Here is a 27,226-nt window from a genome sequence, read left to right as displayed (position 1 = left end):
AGCCTAGGAATGATCACACAGATGTGAGGGGACCGTAGAGAATACAATTTTTTAAACTTCCTTCACAAAACCAAGGTACTGTACTGTTATGTGTTTTCTGTGTTTTAATTCAATTGTAGGAAAAGAAAAATCATTGAGATAGCTGCAGCCAAGCTTGTCCTGAGCGACGTGAAAACCAGCTTACTAACCTGAGTGTGACTCATGTTGACCTCCCTCATCACTGTTTTGGAGAACCAGTACTCTTCCTCTTTACTTTGCATAATTACTTCCAACCTCAAAACTCTAATATTAAGAGTATCTGAGTTAGGAGTCCATGCATATGTTCTAGCACTGATATGACCTTTCAAATGTTTACCTCCATTGAACAAACTCTCCATACCTGACTGGCCCACCAGACAACTCATGGAGTAGGTCAGCTTTCCTCTGTGTGTGCAGGGTGGAGGCACATTTCCTGTCTAGTCCTGTATCCAGACTTTCATAAGCAGTTTCCACCCAGCTGACTTCCTCATGAGCATTAGGCAACTTGATTTGGGAGTCTAAGGGATATCCTTCAGTAAAGGTGTTCTTTCAAAAACTTGCCTGAATTTTCACCCTTGGAAGTTCTGAACTTATCTGACCTTTCTTGCGGTCTCTCTAGCTTCTCTGGATCCTTCCTACTCCACTGAGTTTTGAAAAATCTTTCGGTTGCCCTATTCAAAATAGACTTACCCCAAATATGGACAATTGGCAAATGTGGCATTTTTCAAGTGGGGAAAAGTTTTTGGTTTTGTTTTTTTAAAGTAATGCTGAGCCCTGGCTGGTGTGGCTCAGTGGATTGAGTACCAGCCTGCTTGCCAACTAAAAGGTCACCGGTTTGATTCCCAGGGCACATGCCTGGGTTGCAGGCCAGGTACCCAGTAGGGGGTACTTGAGAGGCAACCACATATTGAAGTTTCTGTCCCTCTCTTTCTCCCTCTCTTCCCCTCTCTAAAAATTAAGTAAATAACATCTTTAAAAAAAAACAATAATAAAAAAATAAATAAAAAAGTGATGCTGGATAATTGAGATCCAGGTATAAAAATAAAAAAACTTGACTCCCTCTCGCACTATACATAAAAATTTCAGAAAATATGAAAGAGTGTCTTCATTATCTTGTAGGTTAGAAAAATATATTTTTTTAAATTTTCAATTACAGTTGACATTGTGTTGTGTACTGGTCTGCCCAGTTTCAAGAACTGTAACTCTCTACCCCATGTGGCTTAAGGATGAGTGAGCGACTACCTCTGGAATGTGAGCCACAGGAGACAAAGCTTATCTCTGGTAGCAAATGCTGCCTCAGTTTCTTCTCCCTGCCCCAAAGCTTGGTCAGAAGTCAATGATGGGTAAGACCCCTCACAGCAGGGGGCAACCTAAACCAGACTTGATCACTTGGGAGGCCTTCGTGGAAGGACTTGGGGGGCTGCAACAAAGAGAAATGAACTCTTGCCCCCCTGGCTTTGACATAGCGAGTCCCCATGTTCTCTGGGAGAAGCGCTTCCTGGCTCTAATCCCCTTAAGCCTAAATACCTGTTGGGGAGAGGTGCAGCTTCTTGCCTTGCTAGAGTGTGTCCTGGGGGAAAATCTGGCATCACAAAGACTTCCTGATAAACCTGTGAAATCTGCTTTGCTAAGAGTGCTTTCATTCATATGTTAAGGGTTCCAGCAGGAAACCCTAAAACTCTGTTCCTGACAGACCCTGACTCATAGTAAGCCCTCAGATTTCTTTGAAATGTTATCTACTGTTTGATCCTTGCCACCCTGTATTCCTGTGTATTAGAACCCAATAAAAGCTCTGGAGGAGGGGGCTCAGGACCTTTTTCTCCTTGGAGAAACTGGCCACTGCTGGCCTTTTTCCCCCTGAGAACCTGGCCACTGCCCACTTCTCCTCCCCAAGCAGATCACATCATGTCTCAGTCATATTCATTCCCATCTGTGGCACACGGGGGGACTTGCGAAGTCGCTCCCACAACATTGAATATTATTTCATATTAGTTTCAGGTGTGCAACAGAGTGGTTAGACATTTATAAAGTTTACAAACTGATTGCTGGATGAGTCTAGCACCCACTTGGCATCATGCATGATTATTACGGTATTATTGGCTATATTATATTGGCTATGTTATATTCCCTATGCCGCATTTTCCATCCCTGTGACTATTCTATAATTTGTACTTCTTAATCCCTTCACCTTTTCCACCCATCTTCCCGACAACAACTCCCATCTGGCAACCATTAGTGAGTTCTCTGTAAGGAGAAGATTTAAACAAGATATATAAAACAGAAGAACACCTGATAAATGGGACACAATGTAATTAACTTTGTTCATCAGAATATCACTGTGAAAGATAGCTTTAGAGGGATAGAAGATATTTGTAAACCATATAATAAGAAAAGGCCCTTATTTGAAATATTTAAAGAACTCTTTTAAATCAATAGAAAAAGACGAAATCCAGTAAAGGGGCAAGGGCAAATATTTCATAAAGGATACATCTAATGGCAAATAATATACAAAAATTAAAATTAAACCTCGGTGATATCCTGCTATACACCCGTCAGAATCACTGAAGGTAAAAAACCAGATAAGCACAGGTAAGGCTATGGAGTCACAGGAACTCACACTCTGTGGATGGGAGTGTAAACTGGTAACACCACTGAGGAAACCAGTCTGGCCTTGCTACTCAAGTTGAAAATCCATGTGTTCCCAATAATTTAGCAGTTCCACTCCTTCAGTGTAGCTCCAGAATAAACTTGTTACATATGCACCGGGAGGCACGTACAAGAATATTTATTGATAGCTTTGTTGTTTGCAAAAGCTTTCCAAAACTCCAAACTTAGCAACAAAACTCTCCACAAACTGTGAAAATAGATAGTGTAATATTTGTAGAGAATACTGTATATCAGTGAAATTGGATCAACTCCAGGTACATGCAACTCTGCAGCTGAGTCTTTGAAATATTAAGCTGAACCAAGGAAGCCAGTTACAAAATGATACATCTTGCCTAATTCCATACAACACTAAGCAAAAAACTTTCTTGTATGTTTCTACTTGCATAAAGTTAAAAAAACAGGCAAAGATGGTGCTTGGGGATTTATAATTAGAAGTTAGGGTGTTAGAGGAAATTGGCAGTTATTTAAAACACAGCACAGCTCCGAGGGAATGACTTGTTTATAACTTGTTTTTTTTTTTTCTTTGCTTCTGTAAGCTGCTTGCCCCTGCGCGACAGAGATAACAACGTTTTGCTTTTACTTCTGTAAACTGCTTCTTGCTTTCGCGCCAGAAGTACTGGTCTGAGTGACAGACCGCCCCTCATCCTATATAAGCAATTGCTCCCCGCTGATGGGGGCCCAGAATTTGGAGACTGTCTCCTCTGGGTCTGCCTGCGAAATAAAAGTTCCACTTGGCTTCCTCCAGTGTTCGGTCTGAGTCTTTCCCGTAACAAGGGTGTAAAGCAAGGCAGGAAAGTAATTACCATAAAGCTGGGGTGGCTGTGATGCTGGGGGAGGAAGGCCGTTAGGACAGAATGCCTGTGGTGGGGGCCTCCGGCCTGAGGGAGGGCAATATCCTGTTTCTTAACCTGGGTGACGCTTTATAATAATTTGTGTATTTGGTTCTGTGCGTTTTTCTGCATGTCATTTTTCACAATAAAAAACTTTTTTTTAAATAAAAAAGTTCTCTGCCTACAACCCCAGTCTTGCCTACCCTGAGCCTGTCTCTCTGCCCTCCCCATGGTTCTCTCAGCCAAAGGAATGTCCCTTCTCTTCATATTGTCTCCAGTCTCTTAATTCCCACTCATAACACACAGAGCCTCTTCTCGCTCCCCCAGGGTCATCAGTAATTGGCAAATCAAATGAACTTATTCTGTGTGCCGCTCTGTTCTCCAGAGGAGGTTTTGCTATTGACCTTGTAGCTCTCTTTCTCCTTGGCTTCCCCCTGACCCTTCCCTCTGACTCCCCTCTCCTTCAACACTGGTGCTTCCCAGCTGTCCCTTCCTGTAGTCTATCCACATCCATGGCCCATCTCTGTGCTAACAGCCCAATGGGTGATGTCCCCTTCCAGGCTCCAGGTGCAACTCTGCGTACTTCATCTTCATCTTTATCTAGATGTGGGAAATCATCTGACTTTCAACCCATAAGCCTCAAAATGAACTCATTCTCTTCCTCTCTCCAACCCTATTCCTGGATTTCCTATCTGAAGAAACTTCCAAAGTTGACATCTCAAACTAGAGATGTTGACTCACCACTCTCCTTAACCTGGGCCCAGTTCCAACAGCTACTATTATTATTATGTTCATTCTCTGTGCTAGGCTCCTGTTAGGACCCGCTGTTTCTACCCCCTGCAAACCCTAATGTTAAATCCCTGATTCCCAGTGTGATATTGGGAGGTGGACAATTTGGGAGGTGATTACATGTTGAGGGTAAAGCCCTCCTGAATAGAATTAGTGCTCTTATAAAAGAGGCCCCGGAGAGCTCTCTTACACCTTTGTCTATGTGAGGACACAACAAGGAGACAGCTGTCTCTGAGGAGGTGGGTTCTCACTAGATCTGAAATCTGCAGGTCCCTTAATCTTAGACTTCGGAACTGTGAGAAAGAAATGTCTGTTTATAAGCCACACAGTCTGCAATATTTTGTTAGACAGCTTTCACAGACTAAGACCAAACTGTGTTTTTTTGCATTTATCAATTTTTTACATGTATGACATGCGTTTTAGAAAGTTACATTAGCTTACTTAATTCTTTTAACAACCCTGACATAGGATATTATTATTCTTCCTTACTGAGAAGAAAATAACCGAATCTTTAGAGCCTGCAGCTCTTGCTCCCAACTCCCATCAATTCCAGTGCTGAAAGCTCCTTATCAGAAGTTGGAACCCACCCCGACCCCCAGCACTGGTTTCTGCTTTGGACTGTTATACCAAACACATAATTCCCACCCCCCACACCCCTCCCTCCATTTCTGTCCCCCTTCAACAGGGACAGTAGAGCACTCAAAAAAGCAAACGTTTGATAATGCTAATTCCGATTGATTATTTTTTCAGATGCCTCAGCACATGCAGAGGCCATGGAATCCAATGCCAGCCAGCCCTCCCCCTTCCCTCCCCCCACCCCCACCTTCACATCTTCTTGCCCCGGCACCCACGCTTCCAGACCCCTGGGCCTGCGCACAGACTGTTCTTTCTGCTTGCGATGCTCTGCTGACAGCCCTGCCTGTTCAACTGCAGAGTCCCAGCCCACCGGGTAAGCCCCGTCTGATGGGCTCTATCCCTCTGTGGTGCTCACAGACCCAGTCAGCCCAGCTCCACCTTCGTTTACTTCAAGGGATTTGGTGCCAACCCCCAGGGTTATTTTCTGCTTTTGTTTTTTTATCACATTATATTGTAATTACAGTTGCTTATTTGTTTCTGTCTGCCCTGTTCTTTGAGGGTCAGAATCATGTATTATTCCTTCTTGAGTTGGGATCTCTTCCCAGGGATGACCATATCTGGAGGATGGTTCACGGTTCTGCTGAGTAAACACACATCCCTGGAAATTCTTGTTGAAAAACCAGCATTGGAAGAAATAACCTGGCCAGTGCTGGTTGGGGTTGGCGTGCAGTGCTCTGCTGGGGCTGAGATGCCCTGCTCTGTACCCTGAGGCCAGGGGGGCGCTCTGTTTTGATAGAAGAGAGTGAAGGATAGAAAATGGGGCCATGGCTGGTGTGTCCTCCTCACGGACTGAGCAGCCTGGTGCTCCTGACCTTTCTCTGCAGCAGACACCTTTGTTTTCTGTCACATTCACTTTGTCTCCTTATCCCATTCCATCCCTTTTGTTCTCTTGCATCTTAAATTGGCCTTCTGCTTTACCCTTTTCTCATTTAACCCTTAGAAGGTGATAAAGATCTGACACCCCCAAAAATAGGCCATACGTTCTTTCGGCATAAGAATTTTTTGAGTTAAAGACATCTGAGAAATAGCAGACGGAGAAAGAGCTATTTTCTCCTTCTCTATCTGCCCCCAAACAGGGCATACGTTTCCCTGGTGCATGTGCCCCCCTCTCCCCACCAGAAAGAGGTGAAAGACACCAGTGGAAGGAGAGCTGACATGGAGTAAGGCTGCAGGAACACCTCACCAACACACCTACTCTTCCATTAGTTCCCTCCACATATTTCCCAGTTTCCCACAATTTATTGGCCCTAGATGCCCAGCTTCTCTTTTCCTTGTTCAGTCACTTCACATTTACTTGTTCTTTGTTAAAATGGTATATAAGCCCCTGAGTCTTACTGTTTCTTTGAGTTTTTCACTTCTTTTCTATAAAGACCGGTGCAGGTAAAGTTGAAAATATTAATTAAATATGTATGCTTCTTTTCCTGTAAATCTGTCACTGGTCCGTTTAATTCACAGGCCACAGGAACTGAATCTAAGAGGGCAGAGAAAACATTTCCCCTCCCCCCACACTTACAGCCTGTGGGACAAGCACTGCTGGGACCATGTGAGGGTGGCTGGACTGGGGCCCAGGAAGTTTTGACAGCTTGTGTGTGGAGGAGCCCTTTTGACACAGGACCTGTGTCAAAGCCCTTTCACCTGTGTTCCTATTCTGCCAGTGCCTGAAAGTTTGTTTTGGCTGTTTAGTGACTCTGAAGTCCAAGCAATTCAGGCTCCCATGTTGAATGTCAGCTCAGAAAAGGAAGCACACTTAGAGACAGCACTGAAAAATCCCCAGACTTGACCCAGTCAGAGCATTCTAGTGTCTGCCAGTGATGGGGCTGTCTGGCATCCAGTCCTGGGCCACGCAGCATTAATCACTCAGTGAGTTTTGGTTGATGACATGAGACTGGTTTGCATAACCCAGCTGCACTCGGGTAGGCGCCCAGGCCACCATCGGACAGAACTCTGGGACCCGGATTAAGAGAAAGAAACCCTAGGGGCTTCTAGATCAGAATTCTCCCTATCCTTTCTTTCTCACCCAGTCTGCAGGTAAACACTGTATCCCTGCCTGTAGTTAATGAGATGAAAGCAGAAGATAGATAGTCTGCTTCTAAGAGGCAGGACCAGTTAGGGATCTAAATAGGTTCTGGTTAAAAGACTTTTCTGGTTTGTCAACCCAAGAAGGAAAGAAGAAAAAAAAACCACCCCAAAACAAAACAACAAACAAACAAACAGGCTTAAAGGATGCTATTAAAAACCTTATTGGGTTTCAATAATCCCACTGCTTTAGTTAAGAAAGTTGCCAAGGAGGCAAGGAAAGAAGATTCTTTCCATTTACTTGGTCCTGAAAATAAATGAAACTTCTGCTCACCTGGAAGCGAGTGTTCATGTAGTCTTCAGCTTCAGAGGTGGTCACATTCTTCAGCTCCATGAGCTCTTTGCTGCTCTTGGAACTCTCTGGTCTCTGAATTCCTGTCTGATGTCTGGAAACGAACACAGCCTCTGCTGATGTCAGGCCACCTACTGTTGGAGAAACCTGGGCAGTGCTTCAGTTTGGAAATGTCAGGACAGATGTCCTCACTGGGGCGGGGCAGGGAAGGAGGGTTGGGTGGAGGCTCTCAGTTCAGGTCCACCCACCTCATTAATCTTTCCTATTTCCCCATGATTGCCCGCCCATTTTCACTCCAGGGGAAAAACTCATGTCCTGCACAAAACACAACAGGACACTCTCTTTATGTCCCTGAGTGAAATAATCTGTTTCCTGTAGGCTGTGTTGGGGACTAGGTGCGGTGGGGGTAGCTGAGGACATAAGAGCTGGCTGCAAATAAGTGACCACCGTGCTGTGTGGGGGGAGATGCTTGGTATTTTATGTATGGTGGTCTTGGTGCATTTTTGGAGCAAGGCAAACTGAGTTGTGGAAGTTGACAATATATTCAGGATCATTTGACCAATAAAAGTGCAAAGAGAAGCTAAATCCAGGTATGGTGGATTCTAAAGCCATTTTCTTCCATCACTATCTGTAGCCTGGGATGCTTTAGAAAATCCAACTCTTAGAAATGCAAATATGTGGCAGATAAATGAAAGGTAACCAACAGCTCACTTATTAAAAGGATTCTTTGCTTTATGAAATTATTGGCTGTTGGATTCTTTCAAAAAGACATTTAAAATGACCTATTATGTATTTGTTGACTATGATAATTGTGTGGGTTATGTGGAAATGTAGAAAATGCTTATGATAGGTGAAAAACTAGAATTAATAGATAGAATACTGCATGCAGTAGACAAAGAATAAAAGAAACTATCAAATATTACCCGTGGTTATTTCTGGGTTGTGGTTTTCTGGGTCATTTGTAGTTTCTCCTATATACTTTGCTGAGTTTTCTGTAAAGAGCACTATATGACAATTATCATGATACAGCCTGCATAGGTACACAGACTCACACACAATGGTTAAGAGCTCGCTGAAACCAGCTCTGGCCAGGTGGCAGTTGGTAGCAGCACTGTCCTGTACACCAAAAGGATGAAGGTTTGATTTTTCAGTCAGAGCACATACCTAGGCTGTGGGTTCAATCCCTGGTCTGGGAACATAAGGGGAGGCAACAAACTGATATTTCTCTCTCACACTGATCTCTCTCTCTCTCTCTCTCTTGTTCCTCCTCTTTCTTTAAAATCAATAAAAACATATCCTCAGGTTAGGATTAGGAAAAAAAAAGAGCTACTGGAACCATCCTGCCTGGGTTCAAGTCCTGGCTCTACCACTTACTGCAGCAAATTATAGCTCAAGAGCTAAACCTAGCCTACTAACACTTTTTGCAACCTGAGAGTTAAGAATTAATTTTATATTTTTAAATGCTTGAAAAAAATCAAAATGGAAAATATTTTGTGACACATGCAAATTACATGAAATTCAAATTTCACTGCCCATAAAACAAATTTTGTTGAAACACAAACATAACCACTCATTTATATATTGTCTTTTGTGGCTATTGCTCCACAAAGGTAGGGCTGGTCAGTTGTGACAGGCTCTATGACTCAAAGGCTAAAATATTCATTTCCTGCTCCTTCACAGAAGCTCTGTGCTGAACCCTGACTTCGTAGCCAAGCGAATTCAGGCAAGTTTCTTTTTCTCTGGGCATCCCATTCCTCATTGATAAAGTGGGAATAATAGGACCCATTTTACACTATGATTGATGATAAATATAACATCCTAAAAAACACATGGAATAATGCCTGGCATATAGTAAATTTGTTGCTTTAAAAGAAGATAAAATGATTTCTACAAAGTTACTTGCATGTGTTTTAGGTCATCTTTCTACCAGAAGCCAGGTACATCAGTAGTTGAGCACATGTTATATTGCATTCACACAAGAATGCATAGCCCCGGGAGAGAAAAAAAGGAAAGAAAAAGGAAAAAAAAAAAAGAATGCATAGCACCCCTTGCTGGGCTAGGGGGGGCAGTCAGTCTTCCCCTAGGTCCTCACCATCCTGGCACTGTGCAAAAGGGGAGTCCTGATTTCTCATTTACGTGATGCTCCTGGACCTCCTGTTCCAAGCTCTCCTCATTGATCAATACCATTCACACATTCTTTTTGCTTTAGATCTTCATCGATTCTTCACTAATTCTTCACTGGTTCTTCACTAATTCTTCACTGATTCTCTGATAAATGGAAACTTTGGAATTTCCATCAGTTCTTTCCCAATAATTGTGATTTGCCAAAATAAGTAGTCACTGTATTACTAATGCAAAAAGTCAGACCAGAAGTGATCAAGAGAGAGGCAGAAAAACTGAAGGCAGGTAATGTGGGAAACTTATACGACAAAACTATTGGAACAAACCACTTGTTGCAACCAGATAGTATAACCTTAGTGAACTCAAGACTCACTCTAGTTTAAGGTTATGGAGGAAACTTACACTCTGGAAGAAATGGGAAATCTTCATTCTGCCATTTATGGTTATTGATAATTATACAAATTTGACTCAAATGCCTGACTTTCTTGTAGATACTGACACATTAAACTTTTATTTACTTACTTTCAGAGAGAAGGTAAGGGAGGGAGAGAAACATAGATGTGAGAGAGAGACTTTAATCAGTTGTCTCTCATACACCCCAACTGGGGACCGAACCTGCAACCCAGATATGTACCCTGACCAGGAATCAGACCAGTGAACCTTTGCTTTGTGAGACAATGCTCAACTAACTGAACTACACTGATCAGGGCTCACGTGAATCTTTTTCTTTAATGATTTTATTTATTTATTTTCAGAGAGAGGAGAAGGGAGAAAGAGAGGGAGAGAAACATCAATGTGCAAGAGAAACATTGATCAGTTGCCTCTCACACACCCCCAGATGGGAACCTGGCCCTCAATCCAGGCATGTGCCCTGACTGGGAATCGAACCCATGGAATTTCAGTTCACAGGCTGGGGCTCAATCCACTGAGCCACACCAGCCAGAGCTCATATGAATCTTTTAAAATGCAACAACCCATTGATTTTTTCAGCCTCTTAATGTAGACAGTAAATTTGAAGATTCCAAGCATTTTGAGAGAATGTCACTGCATGAGCTAGAATGCTGTCCAGTGTTAGGTATTAGGCTAACCAGGGGGATCACTGCACAGATTATATAGATGTCTATCCATTATGGTGTACACATGAAACTAATACAGTATTGACATCAACTGTAATTTAAAAATAAAAAAATTAAATAAAAAATTTTAGAAACCACTGTGCAGTGTTGATTAAAAGACACAGTGACTTGCCCATTCCATTCTGCAAATGTATCTGCTAAAGGAACAAATTGATGAAGGACAAATACCATATGATCTCACCCTTAACAGGAATCCAGTCAACAAAACAAACAAACAAGCAAGATATAACCAAAGATACTGAAATTGAGAACAGGCTGACAGTGAGCAGAGGAGAGAGGGGAGGGAATTTCAGGGGAAGAAGGGAAATGGGGAGGGCTGGGGGGTGGGCTGGGATGGGGTAAAGCACAGAAAACTGTACTTGAAAAACAATTAAAGTAAAATAAAAAAAAAGAACAAAAAGACCTAAAATTAGAGGGAATTGCACATTCAACCATGATACTGAAATGCAGGCAGGATGGTGATATGCAAAGACATTTTAATTAAAATGGTGTTATCTATTCGAAGACTACAGTTGAGAGCCTTTAGAACTAATGAAAATTCAGACTTTCTTTGCAGCATGAGAATTCACTTGATATATGTGGCTATCACTTAAAATGATGGTACCTTGGTAGATGCTATGGCTCAGTTTTTCAATTTGGAAATAGAAATATCATCAGAAAATGAAAGACCCTTTCAACCTTACGAGACACCAAATCCTCAACAAGAATAAGACAAAGAGACATTATGTGCCTCTTGATATGATGTGTTGAGGAGGACATATCATGTCGGTGGTATTCCTGTCCAAAATGCATAACCTGCATCTGACAAGAAAGACGTTAGATCCAAACGAGAGATATTTTACAGCGTAACCGGCCTGTGTTTTCAAAACAGTTAGGGTCACGAAAGACAAAGAAGGCATACAGACCATTCCAAAGGCAGGAGGCCAAAGATAAATGACAAATAAGGGCAACCCACCATCCTGGAGTGGGTCCATTGTTATAGAGGACAATGTAGGAACAATTGGCCAAATTTAAATTTTGGTCATAATACTGTCTCAGTATCAAATTTTCTCATCATGATTACTGTACTATGGTTATGTCCATGAGAAGAACCCAAATCTCTGAAAGTATTAGATGGATTTCTATTCATGCATTGCAGAGGGCTATAGCCTGAGAGCAGAGCTTCAAGAAATTTGAAACGGTGCTCCAACTTTGGAAAAGTGGAGGGTACTTATATAGGCAGAAGAGTAAGTAAAACGTACGTCTGGTGTGTCAGAAGGCTCAATTAGGGTGCATATATTTTAACTATTAGCAGTTTTACAGCAAATGGAAGGAATGTATAGAAAAGAAGAGGTTGAGTCGTGGTGCCCCCTGGTGTCAGGGAGTCTGGGCACAGGGTCTAAAAAGAATTAAACTGCTTTGAAAGGGTAGTTTAATTATTTCCAGATAATTGTTTTTAGCACAGGGATTGAATGGAATAAAATATTAATATTAATTGGGGAGTGTTAAAAAGCAAAAATTTAACTGCAAAGGTGATTTTGTTAGAAAAACAAATCCCAAAGTATTTTTTATTTCAAATACAAATTTAAATTGTTCCCCTTCCTCCCTTAAGATGAGTTTTCACCAGGATGTAGCAAGAACGGGCATCAACTTCTAGAGTTATTAGTGTTGACACCGTAAAAGATTAGGGTGGTGAATACACAATACAGATGATGAATTACAAAATTGTAAAACTGAAACCTGTATCATTTTATCAACCAATGTCACCCCAATAAATTGAATTTAAAAAGTTAAAAAAAAGGAAACTGTCAAAAATATGCATGGCTATCCCCATTGTTCATGCCTTAGTTAGAAATGCTAGGGAAGCTCATTCTTTTCTCCTGGTTATTAATTAAGTTGGAGAAGCTGAAGCACCCTTTCTTTTTTCAGTTATGTAAGAGGATGCCCTTAATTTGATATTGGAGAATTGAGGAATGAAGGGGTATGATGTCTGCAATTTATTCCCAAATAGTTAATAAAAAAGCAATGACATGCAAATGAGTCTGAGAGAGAATAAAAAAAGCATATGAGGTAACATGTTCATGATTTTTCTGATTAAGTTATGAAAGTTTTTGTTATTCTTGAAACTTTTCTGTAGGTTTGAAATTATATCAGAGTGTAAATTTTCCTGAATTCATATATAAACCAATGCATAAATTTAACCTCTTTGTCAATTATGTATGTGGAGGGTGAAATGGTTCATTTATATACTATATATTTTTCTCTTTTACTATTTTTATTTTGCAATATAAAAAACAACAATGACCAGCAACAGTGCTTTTCTTCATATTTGTATGGATTTGAGGAAATTACTGCCTTTTTCCCTGGAGAAATAACTTACAGACAAAAGAGACATTATGAAATCTGCAACATCCAGAAGTCAACAGCTTAGAAACAGCCCCCCTGGGGCCAGGGAAGAAAACAACTCTCCCAGGAGACAGGCAAGCACATACAAGGACTGCAAGCTAGGAAGATCGGTAGTTTTCATTCCAGAATACATAGTAGGGGCCTCTTTCTCCTGGCCCCTGCTGCCACCACCACAAAGGGGTAGTTTTTGGTCTATAGTCTGAAGAACTCTTCTCAAATGACATGAGAGCTTCCATGAGGAGAGGTGCAATGAGAGAGGTTCAAATATGTGATATGGGAAGCTTTGAAGAACCTTTGTTTATCCAAACCCCAAGCACCCTAGGAAGAGCAATAGGGCCGTTTGGAAAAGCAAACAGCAGGATAGTCACAAGGGCTAGGACTAGCACCCCTGCAGTTAGAACTAATTTCCACATTTAGCCTTTGCACTCTGCTTCTGCCATGTAGCTAGAACTAACTTCCGCATTCCGCTTCTGTGTCCCGCTTTGCTACGTAGACAGGAAGACCCCGTAGACTATATAGACCCCAAGAATCCTTTGTTCGGGGCTCAGAATTTGGAGACTGACTCCTCTGGGCCCATGCACGTTAATTAACCTCATACTCCAGAATCCCTCGGTGTTTGGTTGCTTCATTTTCCTGTGACATTTGGTGCACTGGCCAGGAAGCGACCTTACACAAATTCGGGCTGACTTGCCCCGGACTGGATAAGTGGGGAGGTGGCTGGAGGTCCAACTGGGGAAGCGGGGGTGCTTGTGCCCTGAGATTTCGTAGGCCCCATCTGGTTGGGGGTGACAGCTGCCAGCTCGCACTCCAGGCGAGAAGCGAGGATTTCTGACTATGACCTGACAGAAGGCGCCAGATCGGTGAGTGCTCCGGGGACCAGACCTGAGACCGGAGAGAGACTGATCATTTCTCAAATCAGAAATTAGGTCGGTTCGAGTCTGACCACTGGACCCTCACTCAGGAAGGGATTGTTTGAACTTGGAGTGCTTGAGAGTAAAAGTGTGAGTGACTGTGTTTGTGGCTCCAGGGGCTGGTCCTATGGAGCAAGAGTGGGTCCCAACCTGCGGTTCCTGTGTCAGATCATACGGCATAATGGTTGGCAGTTAACCCTGAATTCTGCTGGGGCAACCTTAGCCAAGACCGACTTCATCCCACGAGGGAGCAGGCCAGGTGGAGGAGCGAGTGAACCCCGCCCCTTGCGTGTCCACGCCGAGTGGGAGGCTTCGACATGGGAGGCAGGCCGTCCACCGCCTTAGACTATGCTTCAGAATTTTGATCAGTTCCAGGGGCAGGACCCCTCAATGGACCCAAGGCAATTAGAAACTTTCTGCTTGTCAGAATGGCCCACTTTTGGGGTAGGCTGGCCCCCTGAGGGAACTTTGAACCTGAGTGTTATTAGGGCAGTGCATTTAATTGTTACTGGGAAGCCAGGACACCCCAACCAATATATATATATGGCAAGAGTTAGCACAGGATATGCCAAAATGGCTCCAACAGTGCGCCAGAGTAGGCTCAAAGAACATAGAGACTGCAGGCCAGAAGGAGAAGTCCAAAGTGGGCTGTGGGAAAGGAGCCCCCTGACCCCAGACCCGTGTCCTAGTGGCCTGAGGTCCAAAGATCCCATATATCAGGGACACCCCCCCAAGGATGACTTACTGCAGCTCCCTCCCCCATATCTCAGGCCTATGCCTGTGGCACCAGTGGCGCTGATAGGCCCAGACGCACCGCCCTCATCTGTTCCATCCTTGGCGAATAGTCCACCCCAGGATTTGCCTCAGCCAGAGGCTGCACAACTGCCCTAGCAGCCCCAACTGCAGATGTCCAGAAAAAGGGGAAGAAAGGCCATTTCAAGGCAGAGAAAGATCAGTGTGCCTACTGCAAAGAGAGGGGACATTGGAAGCACGATTGCCCAGCCCAAAAGAAGCAGGAGGGACAATCTTCCAACCAGGCAGGGACCACGATCCCAGCGGCGCCGGCCCCCAACGTTTTGGCCTTGGCAGGATTCCGTCAAGACTAGGGCCGACCGGGCTCCATCACTCTCGGCCCCCAAGAGCCCATGGTCAGAATGCGAGTAGGGGGCCAGGACATTGACTTTATGGTAGACACCGGGGCAGAATACTCAGTTGTCACCCAGCCGGTAGGCGAAAAGTGGTGCAATCCAGTGTTTTAGTCGCCCGGTCAAGAGGAACATGCGGGCCCCCCCCCCCCCCACCATTTTCAAAGGAGAGCCAGAGGAGAGCTGCCTATCAGTCTGCCTCCCATATATGCTCTGGAAACTCTTGGCCAGACCCGGGGAAGCAAAGACCCTCATCTGTGGCCTGGATTCCAGCTCCTGCTGGTCTCTTGCGGCAGAGTAGAGACCCTGCTCAAAGGGGTCGGCCTCTCTAAAATATGCCCCAGTATAACAGAGCAGTGAGGCAGCAGGCAGTGAACCCCGCCCCCTCCGCTGGAGGGACAGGAGGTGGCTGAGGCCCACATGGCCCCCTGCACCTGGTCCTGCTAAAGGGGTTGCCAGGGAGATAAGCAGGGCTGCCCCAGCCAAGCCCCCATGTTGAGCCAGGAGTGAGCTGGGAAGACCTCCTGGGCCTGTGCTGGGGGCCCCAGCAGTGGGTCCTTTAGGAAACCAGATACCTCCCGGGAGCAGGGAGCCACCAGATTGCCTAAGAAAGGAAATAGACAGGCACACCAGAGCATGGAATGAGACCAGTGCACCTACTACAGAGAGAAGTGGTACTAGAAAAGAGAGTGCCCCAAAAAGGAAAAAGAAAACACTGGCGGAGACAAAGATCAGGGTTACAAGCACCTACAGTCCTCAGGTTAGCTGGCTTAGACCCAGACCAAACTGCCACAGGGCTTCAGAAACTCTACCACTCCCCTAGGAGAGGCCCTTGCCAGAGATCTAAAATCATTTACCCAGAAGGAGACTGACCCAGTGTTATCGGTGTGTAGATAACCTCCTTTCAGCCACATCAACCTAAGACTAGTGCTGGGAGGGCCCTTACCAGCTGTTCAAGCTGCTGGCTGGGACAGGGTGCTGGGTGTCCTTGAAGAAGGGGCACAGGTTGGGGCAGGGTGGGCACACTGTGTGCTGACCCCAGAGCTTGGGAAGGGTAGAGTGCGTGGACCGGACTCTTGGGGAAGCTCTGGCTGGGTTCCACCGGGAGGCTGGACAGATTTGCTGCCGCTGGCGCTGCTTAGGGCTTTTGGGAGAGTGCCCCTAGCCCTTTGGGCTGTGCCCCGTGTGGATTAGTCTTTGGGAGACTTCCTCCCATCCTCAGAATAGACAATGGGGGACCCCAGAGAGCAGAAAATTTAGTAGTGATGCTGCCCTCTGGGGAAGTGAGGCCCACTACAGCTTCTCCTGCCCTGCAGGTAGGAGAAGTCTCCACCATGGATTCATAGCCTCTGCATGTGGGCTCTGCTCACCCGCTGACCCAGGGGTTGGCAGGGGCTTCCTTGACTCCCGAAAACGGGCCCCCACCTTCAGAGGTGGGCGGGACCTCTGCCCTGCCTCCACTGGTGACTGCAGCCTCAGTAAACCACCCCCAATGGGTGGAGGGTGGCTTTGTGGTGCCTCCACACCCACAGGTGGAAGGGGCCTTATGGGATTCTGGGGTTCCTGAAACCGGAGTCCTGGGACCTTCACAGGTGGGCAGAACCAGAGTTGGGGTACTGCCATTGTAGGTAAAATGGATGAGCCGTGTGAGTGCCCCACCTGGAGGACAGAGCATGCATGGGCGTTGCCATCTTGGACCTGGATAAGGCTTCTCTTCAGATTACAAGCTGTATGCTGCTGCTGTGAGGACACTGCAGCTGTCAGGTTCTCTGTGTAACTAGTTCTGATAGGAATAGCACTGGTTCTAAAGGTCATAAACTGAGGTCCAAGAGTGACCATCTGATTTATAGGGTATTTGCAAGATCTAAGCTTCAGAAAGGTGCAAAATGTCCCTGCAAATCTAGGGACTTTTAGTGGAAGATACCTAAAGTGCTAGGGACTTTTAGCTGCCACATACTGAGTTTAAGTATAGCCCTTCCCAGTGTGGGAAAGGGACCAAGATTAAAAGAGAGTAATGGTTAAATCTAGTTGAGTAAAAATATGTATAAAGGATATGAAAGTTTTAAACCTGGAGTAAAGGAAACCTCACTTACTTGTTTTCTGATTTCGTGAGAAAAGAGCAAATTTCTCACATGTGGTTCTGTTTCTGATCAGAAACCTGTATTGTAAGACCTAGTGAAGGTCACTGTAGCCGGTTGGGGAGAATGCTTTGCCACCCGGGACCCAGGAAGGGTCAATTAGGGCTGACAGTGCTTCGGCCTGAGGCAAAGCAGCATGTCTCTGCCATGAGACTGGGCCTGAAAGAGCATATTCTGTGAGGCAACAATGGATGCATTGGTGCAAGAGAATGCCTCTACCTGTGTATTGTTTCAGAACTCTGAGTTTCGGATTTTGCTCTGTATCTGCTCTGAGAAAGGAAATTGAGGATTCCAGAAAAGTTTGAAACTTTATACTCTGTAAGAAAGTGAACAAAGGAAAGTATAAGACAGGTAAATGAAGAAAGTGTGTGGAAGGTTGCAGAAGTTTGAGAAAGCTTTGGAAAGGAATTATGTGGAGTTAGTAATAGAAGGTATAAGGCACAGAGATGCAATCTTAGTGAGTATCAGAAGGAAAAGGATTTTCCATCACGCTTTGTATTTTTATCCCTACCTGATCCCTTCAGAATTTGGCATTCTGAAGAAATGAATAATAATGTAAGGTTTCTTTGCATAAAACCAGTAAGACCAGTCTTTAGCAGTGGTTTTGTTAACCAGGACTTTGACTAGAATGTCACGCCTAAAGGAGGCATGTATAGGTTCTGGTTGTTACCAGAAAGCTCAGAGGAACTGGGATTGACCTGTGAAGCTAGCGAAAGCCCACAAGAAAAGCCTGGTACTGTGGTTAGTTGTATGGTTCCAGCCAGCCTTTCCAGGGAAGGAATGAAGGTTGCTTTCCTGAAAGATAGCTAAAAAGGAATCTGTAGGTACAATAGAGGCTCAAGGATTTGAGTGAAATGATGGGTACAGGCGAAGCCAGATGGGAGATGTGTGGTTCTGCTTCTGTGCCCCAAGGGGCGAACTGAGAAGTCAATCTGAAGGTTCCCTGTGTGAGTTCCAGCAAAGCAGACTTAAGGATCAGAAGTGATCCAGGCTGATCTTAGTGTGTTTATGCAAATGAACAGTCAAAATCAAAAGCAGGACCCAAAGTATTCCCTGTAATAACAGTGAGGGTGATCTTAAGGAGAAAAACTTTAGTTCAAGGAAAAATCACTATATTCAGTATTAGAAATCAGAATGGCAAAGCTAAGTGTCTTGAAAGTTTGTTTTCATTTAAGAGTTGAAACCAGGTTTGTAATGTCACCGAAGATATATAATTTACAGGTGCAAAGGACCTGTCAAATTACCACTGTTAAATGTCATTACAGGAAGGACCTTACGATAGAATGTCACCCCAAAAGACAGTCTCATAGGCACAAAGACTGGTTTAAGGATTATTGTGTAAATTAACCTGTGTGTTCTTCTGTTTCCATAAGGCGTATGCCTATGACCTGCCTATGCCTATAGATGATTAGTTACAATATAGGCCTCACTTAAGAAGCCCATCTTCATCATCGCCCCTCTGAGACTCAACGGTTTAATTCAACTAAGTAGCTAGGTTGATAAAGGGTTGGGGCGGTCTGTGGGCTTCACTTTAGAACTGATCTTACCTTTTTCTGCCTTGATAGCTTGGACAGAAAGAGCTCAGAAATCTGAAAGGAGGGAAATCCTAATGTATTCCCCTCAGCCTGAGTAAAGTATAGTAGGCCACAAGAGTCTGGGATAGGTGTAGCATGCCTTGTACACCTTCCTCCAGATAAGCCTTTCTTTACTAAAGTCCCTGCCTTTGTCATTTAATAGTTAGAATTTAATTGTGCTTCCAATTTCTTGCCTAATCTGTCACCTCCAGAATACAACCTGACCAGGATGCCAACGGTCCAGTAATGCCAGCTTTTAGACACCAAGCCTGCAACTTCCTGGTGACAGCAAACTGACCAGGACCCTGTAAGGTCCTTCCCATTGCAGGAAGGACCCCCTCTGTGCTGCAATCACCCTCTTTCAGGGTACCCCTGACCCAAGGGTAGGTAGGAGGACATCCATGTCTAGCTGGAATCAGTTACAAGAAGATGAGACCTTTGTCCATTGTCCTGTATATAATTCCAGAATGGAAAGAAACCTCACTAATACTCTGAATCCAGGGAAGGGGGGACCTGTATGTTCCTAGGAGAGGAATATTGCTACAATGTAAATCAGTCAGAGATCATAGCTAAGAAAGTTAAAGAAATCAGAGAGAATATAAACTGCCTCACCAAAGAAACAGAAAGTTAAAATTAGAGAAATTGAGGAATAAATTCTCAAGCCTGGCTCCAGTAGCTATTTCCATTTCTAGGACCCCTAGTTATTATCTTCTTAGGTTTAAGCTTCAGCCCCTATATCCTGTGGATCATAGTCCAGAACTTAGAAGCAACAGTTACCCGCAGGGCAACTGCCAGGATCCTGTCCCTCCAGTGATACCGTTATCAGATATTACAACAGCCCCCTGATGTACAAGAATAACCATAAAGTGATGCTAGAGCAGTCAACAGCACTGTCAGGCATCAAAAGGGGGACTTGTTTATTCCTACAAGAAGAATATTATGCTAAAACAAGCACTAGCATTGTTTAGCATAAAAGAGGGGAATGATATGGGAAGCTTTGAAGAACCTTTGTTTACCCAAACCCCAAGCACCCTAGGAAGAGCGATAGAGCCATTTGGGAAAGCAAACAGCAGGATATTCACAAGGGCTAGGACTAGCACCCCCGTGGTTAGAACTAATTTCTGCATTTAGCCTTTGTACTCTGCTTCTGCCATGTAGCTAGAAGTAACTTCCGCATTCCGCTTCTGTATCTCGCTTTGCTACGCAGACAGGAAGACCCCGTAGACTATATAAACCCTGAGAATCCTTTGTTCGGGGCTCAGCATTTGGAGACTGACCCTTATGCGCCTGTCCATGTTAATAAACCTCGCACTCCAGAATCCCTCAGTGTCTGGTTGCCTCATTTTTCTGTAACATATGAATTGGAATTACACCGATGAGGTCCAAGAAAGAACCACAGTGAAACGGCCACCTAGAAGTGTCAGCATCTTGCTTCAACCAACTGCCTCCACTGGACCCAAGGGGGAATCTCAAAATCATAAAGGGGTCAAATCAGCATATATATGGTATCACTACAAACCCTGTAGAGTTACTTTCCTTAGGAGCTGGTGATCAGCTTATGCCCTGAAGCAGAGACAGACACTATATTGCAAAAGTTAATTTTTTTAAGAATGTGAAAAATGTGCTTCCTCTAAAATAAATTGGCTTTGTAATTGCCTTTTTCCAAGTCTAGCAGTGGATTTTGCCTTACACCTGAAGTGAAAAGAATGCTGAGGTACCAGGACTGGGCAGTCTGAGTGGGGAGGGGGCCTGGGAGTACAAGAGTCAGCCCTCGATGTGCTCTCACAGGCTTGGCCATCCTTCTTTTGGTCCTACGAACCTACTCCCATGGTCAGTCTGAACTTTGTCCATAAGCCTGGTGACCACTCACTGCCCCACTGGGGGGGATAGTATTGCCCATAACTTTAAGAAGAAGAATTGTAGCATCTTCTGGCCAAGATGGAGGCATAGGTAGGTTTACTTTGTCTCTTCACACAACCAAAAGAAAGACAAGAACAAATTTAAACACAAAAAAAACAGCCAGAACTGCCAGAAAATTGAACTGTAAGGAAGTCTGCCAACCAAGGAGTTGAAGAAGAAACATTCATCCAGACTGGTAGGAGGAATGAAGACAGGCAGACAAGATGGAGAGGACATGCAGGAAGGTGGTCCCACAATTGTGTGAGGATAAAATTAAAGGAACAACTGGGGAGTGAGACAGGCTATGAAACTCAGGGTTCCAGCACAGGGAAAATAAAGCCTCAAACATCTGATCGTAAAAATCTGTGGGAGTTGTGGTGGTGGGAGAAATTCCCAGCCTCATAGGAGAGTTCACTGGAGAGACCCACAGGGTCCTAGAATGTACACAAACCCACCCACCCAGAAATTAGCACCAGAAGGGCCTAATTTGCTTATTGGTAGTGGGGGAAGTGACTGAAAGGTAAGCAAGTGGCATTGTTCCCTCTATGACTCTTCCCCCACAGAAAAATATATAGGGAGCCAATAGTGATGGGAAGAAAACTGGGACTCAAATCAACAGTGTGGACCAGAAGGAAGAAAAAAACATCCAACCAGAATAGAATGAAGAAACAAGAACTCAAAAAAATGAGGAGAGGCTTAGGAACCTTCAAGCCATTTTTAAATGTTCCAACATCTGAATTATAGGGGTACCAGAAGGGGAAGAGGAAGAGCAACAAGTGGAAAAGTTATTTGAACAAATAATAAAGAAAAACTTCCCCAATCTGGCAAAGGAAATAGACTTCCAGGGAGTTCAGGAAGCTCAGAGAATCCCAAAAAAGTTGGACTCAAGGAGGAACACACCAAGGCACATCATAATTACATTACCCAAGATTAAAATGTAGGAGAGAATTTTAGAAGCAGCAAGAGATAAGGGGACAGTCACCTACAAAGGAGTTCCCATCAGACTGTCAGCTGATTTCTCAAAAGAGACCTTACAGGCAAGAAGGGGCTGGAAAGAAGTATTCCAAGTCATGAAAGGCAAGGACCACATCCAAGATTACTCTATCCAGCAAAGCTTTCATTTAGAATAGAAGGGTAAAGTGCTTCTCAGATAAGGTCAAGTTCAAGGAGTTCATCATCATCAGGCCCTTATTATATAAAATGTTAAAGGGACTTATCTAAGAAAAAGAAGATAAAAAAGATGAACAGTGAAAGGACAGCAAACTCACAGTTATTAACAACCACACCTAAAACAAAAAACAAAAAACAAAAACAAACTAAGCAAACAACTAGAACAGAAACAGAACCACAGAAATGGAGATCACATGGAGGTTATCAGTAAGGAAGAGGAGGGGGAGAGTGGAGGAAAAGGTACAGAGAATAAGTAGCATAGATGGTAGGTAGAAAATGGACAGGGGGAGGTTAAGGATAGTACGGGAAATAGAGAAGCTAGAGAACTTATATGTACAACCCATGGGCATGAAGTAAAGAGTGGGGGGAATGCTGGTGGGAAGAGGGGTGCAGGGTGGCAGGAAATAAAGGGAAGGAAAAAATGGCACAACTATAATAGCATAATCAATAAAATATGCTTAAAAAAGAAAACGAAATGAAATTGCAGTTGTTCTTAGGCCTGGGCTGGTTCCCCACCTGTTTTTACATGATGTGGCCATAGTCATGGGGCTCCAGCTGAGCTCGAAGACTGGATGGATTAGCACTGGTGAAGGTATGGAGGAAGGGCCTGTGTACTTATGCAGTAGGAGTCCTGTGCCCCAGGGTGCAGTGTCTGCAAGTGGGCAATGAATGAAGTGCTGACTGCCTCCACTTGGCAGGACAGAGACTTTGGGTGGGCATGGAAGGCAGGATCTCAGATTCATATAGCAAGAACTGGCCCAAAAAGCGAAAGCTGGGTGAGATCACACTCCTCCCCTGCTTAATATAATTGAAGGCCTCCTCATGTGGATCTGCTTTGTCTTCATGAAGTCAGCCATGCAGATGGTGTGCAAGTGGGAGATCTCAACTTCACAGTAGACCAGGACCTTGCTTATTGTTTCTTGAAAGTGGGAGCTCATGTCAGCTGTGAGGATCCGCTTGTAGTGTAGGTGGGCAAGGCAGGTTGTCTCAGAGGTCGTCAGTGAGGCAGACATTCAGCAGTTTGGTGAGGATCTCATTTTAGATGCATGGTTGGTACTTCCAAGGTTCAAGAATGGGATTCCCACTGCCCCCTGACCCCCAGAAACCAGGCTGCAGCTTGATGTTGAGCACTGGTTTTCCCCCACTAGCCAATGAGGGCTTGCTCAGTTTCGGCCTTCTTTTTCGAAATGGGGTTTATATTTGCACAATACTCAGGATGTTCCCCCTGAGGAACATGTAATAGGGGACTCAAGACTTGGAAAATTTCAGCTTAAGGTAAAAAAGTTATAAATCTAGCAAGTAATATGTATGTTAAAGCTTTTGTTTCAGAAACTACAGATAAGGCCTGTCCTGGTTCCTGGGAAAACAGCTGACCTCCTGGGGCACTGATAGATATTACCACCTGGGGACAGCTGGAGGCAACCAGGCCTTTGTGTTCCAGGGAGAGCAGATGACCACCCTCCCCTGGGAACAGCTAACTGCCCAATACAGGAATGTTGCAGCTTCTGAATCACAAGCCCTCACCATACCTCGATTACTCCCCTGTTATAAAAAGTCTGGCCTGGAAAGAGAAGACAAGATAGTCTGTTAGGGTAGGAACCCACCATCTTCTCAGATCGCTCACCACCTGAATAAAGCACCCATAAAGATTCAATCGCTGTCATTGCTTATTGGGTTTGGTAGTGACAGGCAGCCCAAACACTGGTATCTTTTCCAGTTTCACCCCTAAGCTCTTCTTGTTCAAGGGTCAACTGTATACATATCTGTAACTGTATAATGGGGGGGGGAGCTGCAAAAGTAGATTTACAGTTGTGAATGTGTGAAACACACAGTTTATTCTGGTATTATAATTATTTATTATTATTAATACTACTATAACCTACTTTTGCCCACCTCTGTAAGTGTAGAATGTCTCTGGAAGGATTTACTAGAAACACCCTGTGGTATCCTCTGGGGACTAAGGCAGATATGCTTTCTACCCTAAATCATTTCAATCTTTTATTCTCATTTGAAAATAATGAAATATTTTATACCTTTAAAAGGATAAATAAAATGTATGATTAAGTTATGAGATATAATACAAAATAAATACTTATGAGCCAATTACTCAACATCAGGATACTCTTAATGTTCCCTATATGTTACCATAGGTAATAGTTAACTAGTTATTAATAAGAAAGAGAGCAATGGAAATTAGACATTGAGTTTAATAAACTAGGGAGTGTGAGGAATATGAGCCTATTTGCTTCACTAGGAAGCTACAGCTTCACACCCTTGGGGACTATAGCATTGCTCTGCCAAGGGGACTAACACTCCATTCTTCCCCCTCCAGTACCAGATTTTTGGGTGGCTCAGGAGGAGGTGTTGGCCATAGAGGGCCATCAGTCTAACTAGAGGGTGTGAACCTATCAAAAGTCCCTGAAAACTCAGGAAGTTGATGGGTAATTTTGAGAAAGCACCTGGTCTGTCCCAAACCCAGGCTAATATAATCACAGGGGAAGAAAAGAATCTCTCTCTCTCTCTCTCTTGCTCGCTTAGTGACCCGTCCTTGCCATGTGTGTTTGCCCATTTTCTCTCTTACCTGGGAACACACAATCACATGGGTCAGACAACTACTGGGTCCACAGCAAACTGGGTGGACTTCAAAGCACTAAACTTTAATATGAAGCAGAAACTCTGGACTTTGGCTTTTGTTTTGGCCTTGCTGAGGACACGGACTTTTTCCATGGCAAGAAGGAGAGAGATGAGACAGTCGAAACCCAGGGGCAAATTTCCATTTGAATATACCTTGTTGCCACACCACAATCTCCTGTGCATGGATCCTTGGAATTCTTTTCTTGTGATCCCATGGAAGAGCCTGACTTCCACCAAAAACATATGAAATCTCTTTATCCCGTTACCCTGCCTCCCAGCCCACCACATCCCTTAAGGTAATCCTTATCTGAAATTTGTTAGAGGGTTATTCCTTTGCCTTCCTTTATGGATTTGTCATATATATGTACCCTATTGTTGCAGATGGATACAGGGTCCAGGCTCCAAGTGGTCATGAACAAAGAATTGAACAGACTACACCAACAGAGTTAAGCAAAGCAAGTGAGATTCATTAACAAAAGTACATTTGCCAAGATACGGGAGCGGACCACCTCTGACCAGAGAATGGACCACTTCTGCTGAAGTGTGTAGGTCTTATTGGGTCCCCTAATTCTCCTTGATTGCCTACACAGGGAGGGAACTGCAATGCTAATTCAGGATAATGAGGCAAAGGTGTGCAAGTGTGGCTCCTTGCCAGGTGTCACAAGGCATATCTTGAGAATCAGGGTGCTGACCAATAACAGCTGTAGTGTCTTATTCTCATCTATCTCCTGCCTCACTTAGATAATATATTCTTTTTGTCTTGTTTATCTATGAACATTGTAAATATGGTATGTTACTGTGTGTATTCATTTGCAACTTGTTAATTTGCTCTTCCTCCCCAAAGTGTAGCAGAATATGCCCAAAATAGGCATCTTTGGGCAGATTATTTTTGAGAACCAACAGCCACAGGCAAAACTCTAAAAACAGAGTAGAAATTACCCTTCTTTAACAAACATTTATATTTATATTTATGTGTTAAATAGTGAGTGATGTTCAGTCAATGACGGACCGAATATACGACCATGTTTCCATAAGATTATAATGAAACTGAAAATTTCCATTGCCTAGTTATGTTTTCCTAAAAAAGGGGTTCTACACAAAGTAGCCTCACATGATGATCTAATCACAAATTCCTGACTGGGCAGGTCATGGTCATGGTGGGTAATCACTTGCCTTAAGCAAGTCCTGTCCATTGTTTCTGTGCAGCTAGGTTAATACATCTTTGAAATGAGCCGCCCTGCATAAAGCACATAATCTTATTAAATATCCTGTAATCCAATCCCTGCTTTGCATTCTCCCACCTCCATGTAATCTTCCTTATGTTCCTTCCTTAATTTCAAATGCATAAAAGAAGTTGCAAAATTGTTATTCTTGGGATCATTTGAGATTTTGCACCCTGGCATATGTCATCAGTTTGGCTCCAATAAATTCCTATAAAAATTTTCCATAGGTTTGGACATTTCTCACATTGACATGTTGTAGCCATCATAAAGTCTAAAGTCATAGTGCAACACATTATTCATGTGTTTGTGATGCTGTTGGTGTAAACAAACTTACTGTACTACCTGTTGTATAAAAGTATAGCACATACAAAAGCAGGCTATACCATTGAGGTTTGTGTGAGTGCACTCTATGATATTTGCACAAGGAAGAAATTGCCCAAAAATGTATTTCTCAAAATGTATCCTGGTTGTTAAGTGGCACATGATTGTATAGGGGAAATCTCCACTTGTAAAGGTGTCCATCTCTCTGTCTCTAAATCTTCAGAAACTCTTATTAATGGAGAAATCACTTACTTAAATCTACATAAAAATATACTTATGTTTACCATACTTTTCCTGGTTATCCTCCCATAACTGGCCTCCCTTCCCCGACATTTTTACTTTGTCTTTAACTTAAGATGGTATTTAAGTTGGTGCTTGGGCCATTTTGGGGAGAGGTATTTAATTTCCCTGGGTATCTTCCAAGTAACTGGGAGGTATATATGTTACTAAATTTTGTTTCTTTTTCTCTTGTTAATCTGTCTTTTGTTACAGAGGGTTCTCAGCCCACAATTCAGAAACATTGAAAGAAAATCATTTTTTTCCATTACACACCGTAACATGATTTCCTAGGATTCATTCATGTTGAACCTTATAACTAAGTTTCACTTATTTTAATTGTTGTATAGTGTTACATTATATCAACTTATTATTTATTCAGTTTTCTCCTGATAAACATTTGAATTGTTTCAGTTCTTTATATCATGAACAACACTCCAAAGAACATTCTTGAATATATTTTGGTACACAAGTGCAAGAATTCTTAATATATATATATATATATATATATATATATATATATATATATTTTTTGGAGAGGAATTAAAGCAAATATTTATTTAACTCAAAGTAGTGCATATTTTTCATATGCTTGTTGGCAATCCTGAATGCCTATTCAAATCTTTTAGGTCTCTTTTGAGAAATCAGCCAACAGTCTGATGGGAACTCCTTTGTAGGTGACTGTCTCCTTTTCTCTTGCTGTTTCTAGGATTCTCTCCTTATTTTTACTCTTGGCTAATGTAATTATGAGGTGCCTTGGTGTGTTCCTCCTTGGGTCCAACTTCTTTGGGACTCTCTGAGCTTCCTGGATTTCCTAGAAGTCTATTGCCTTTGCCAAATTGGGGAAGTTCTCCTTTATTATTTGTTCAAATACATTTTCCCCTTGTCGCTCTTCTTCTTTTCCTTCTGGTACCCATATAATTCGGATGTTGGAATGTTTAAAGATGTCCTGGAGATTCCTAAGTCTCTCCTCATTTTTTTGAAT

General features: G+C 43.4%; 1 protein-coding gene across 1 annotated transcript in view; it reads right to left on the bottom strand.

Annotated features, from left to right (window-relative positions):
• SLC28A3 (solute carrier family 28 member 3) overlaps positions 1-7,481 on the bottom strand; it is a 63,384-nt gene extending 55,903 nt beyond the window's left edge. The window contains exon 1 of the mRNA XM_037158596.2: positions 7,291-7,481. Within this exon, the coding sequence (XP_037014491.2) occupies positions 7,291-7,350 (60 nt within the window). The 5' untranslated portion in view covers positions 7,351-7,481. The remainder of the gene's footprint in view (positions 1-7,290) is intronic.
• Positions 7,482-27,226: the final 19,745 nt, after the last annotated feature.

Source organism: Artibeus jamaicensis, unplaced genomic scaffold (genome assembly GCF_021234435.1).
Source record: "Artibeus jamaicensis isolate MK-2021 breed Jamaican fruit bat unplaced genomic scaffold, CSHL_Jam_final scaffold_1964, whole genome shotgun sequence".
Lineage (NCBI taxonomy): Eukaryota > Metazoa > Chordata > Mammalia > Chiroptera > Phyllostomidae > Artibeus > Artibeus jamaicensis.
Note: the sequence above shows the minus strand (reverse complement) of the source record. Positions and strands in the feature narration are given on the sequence as shown.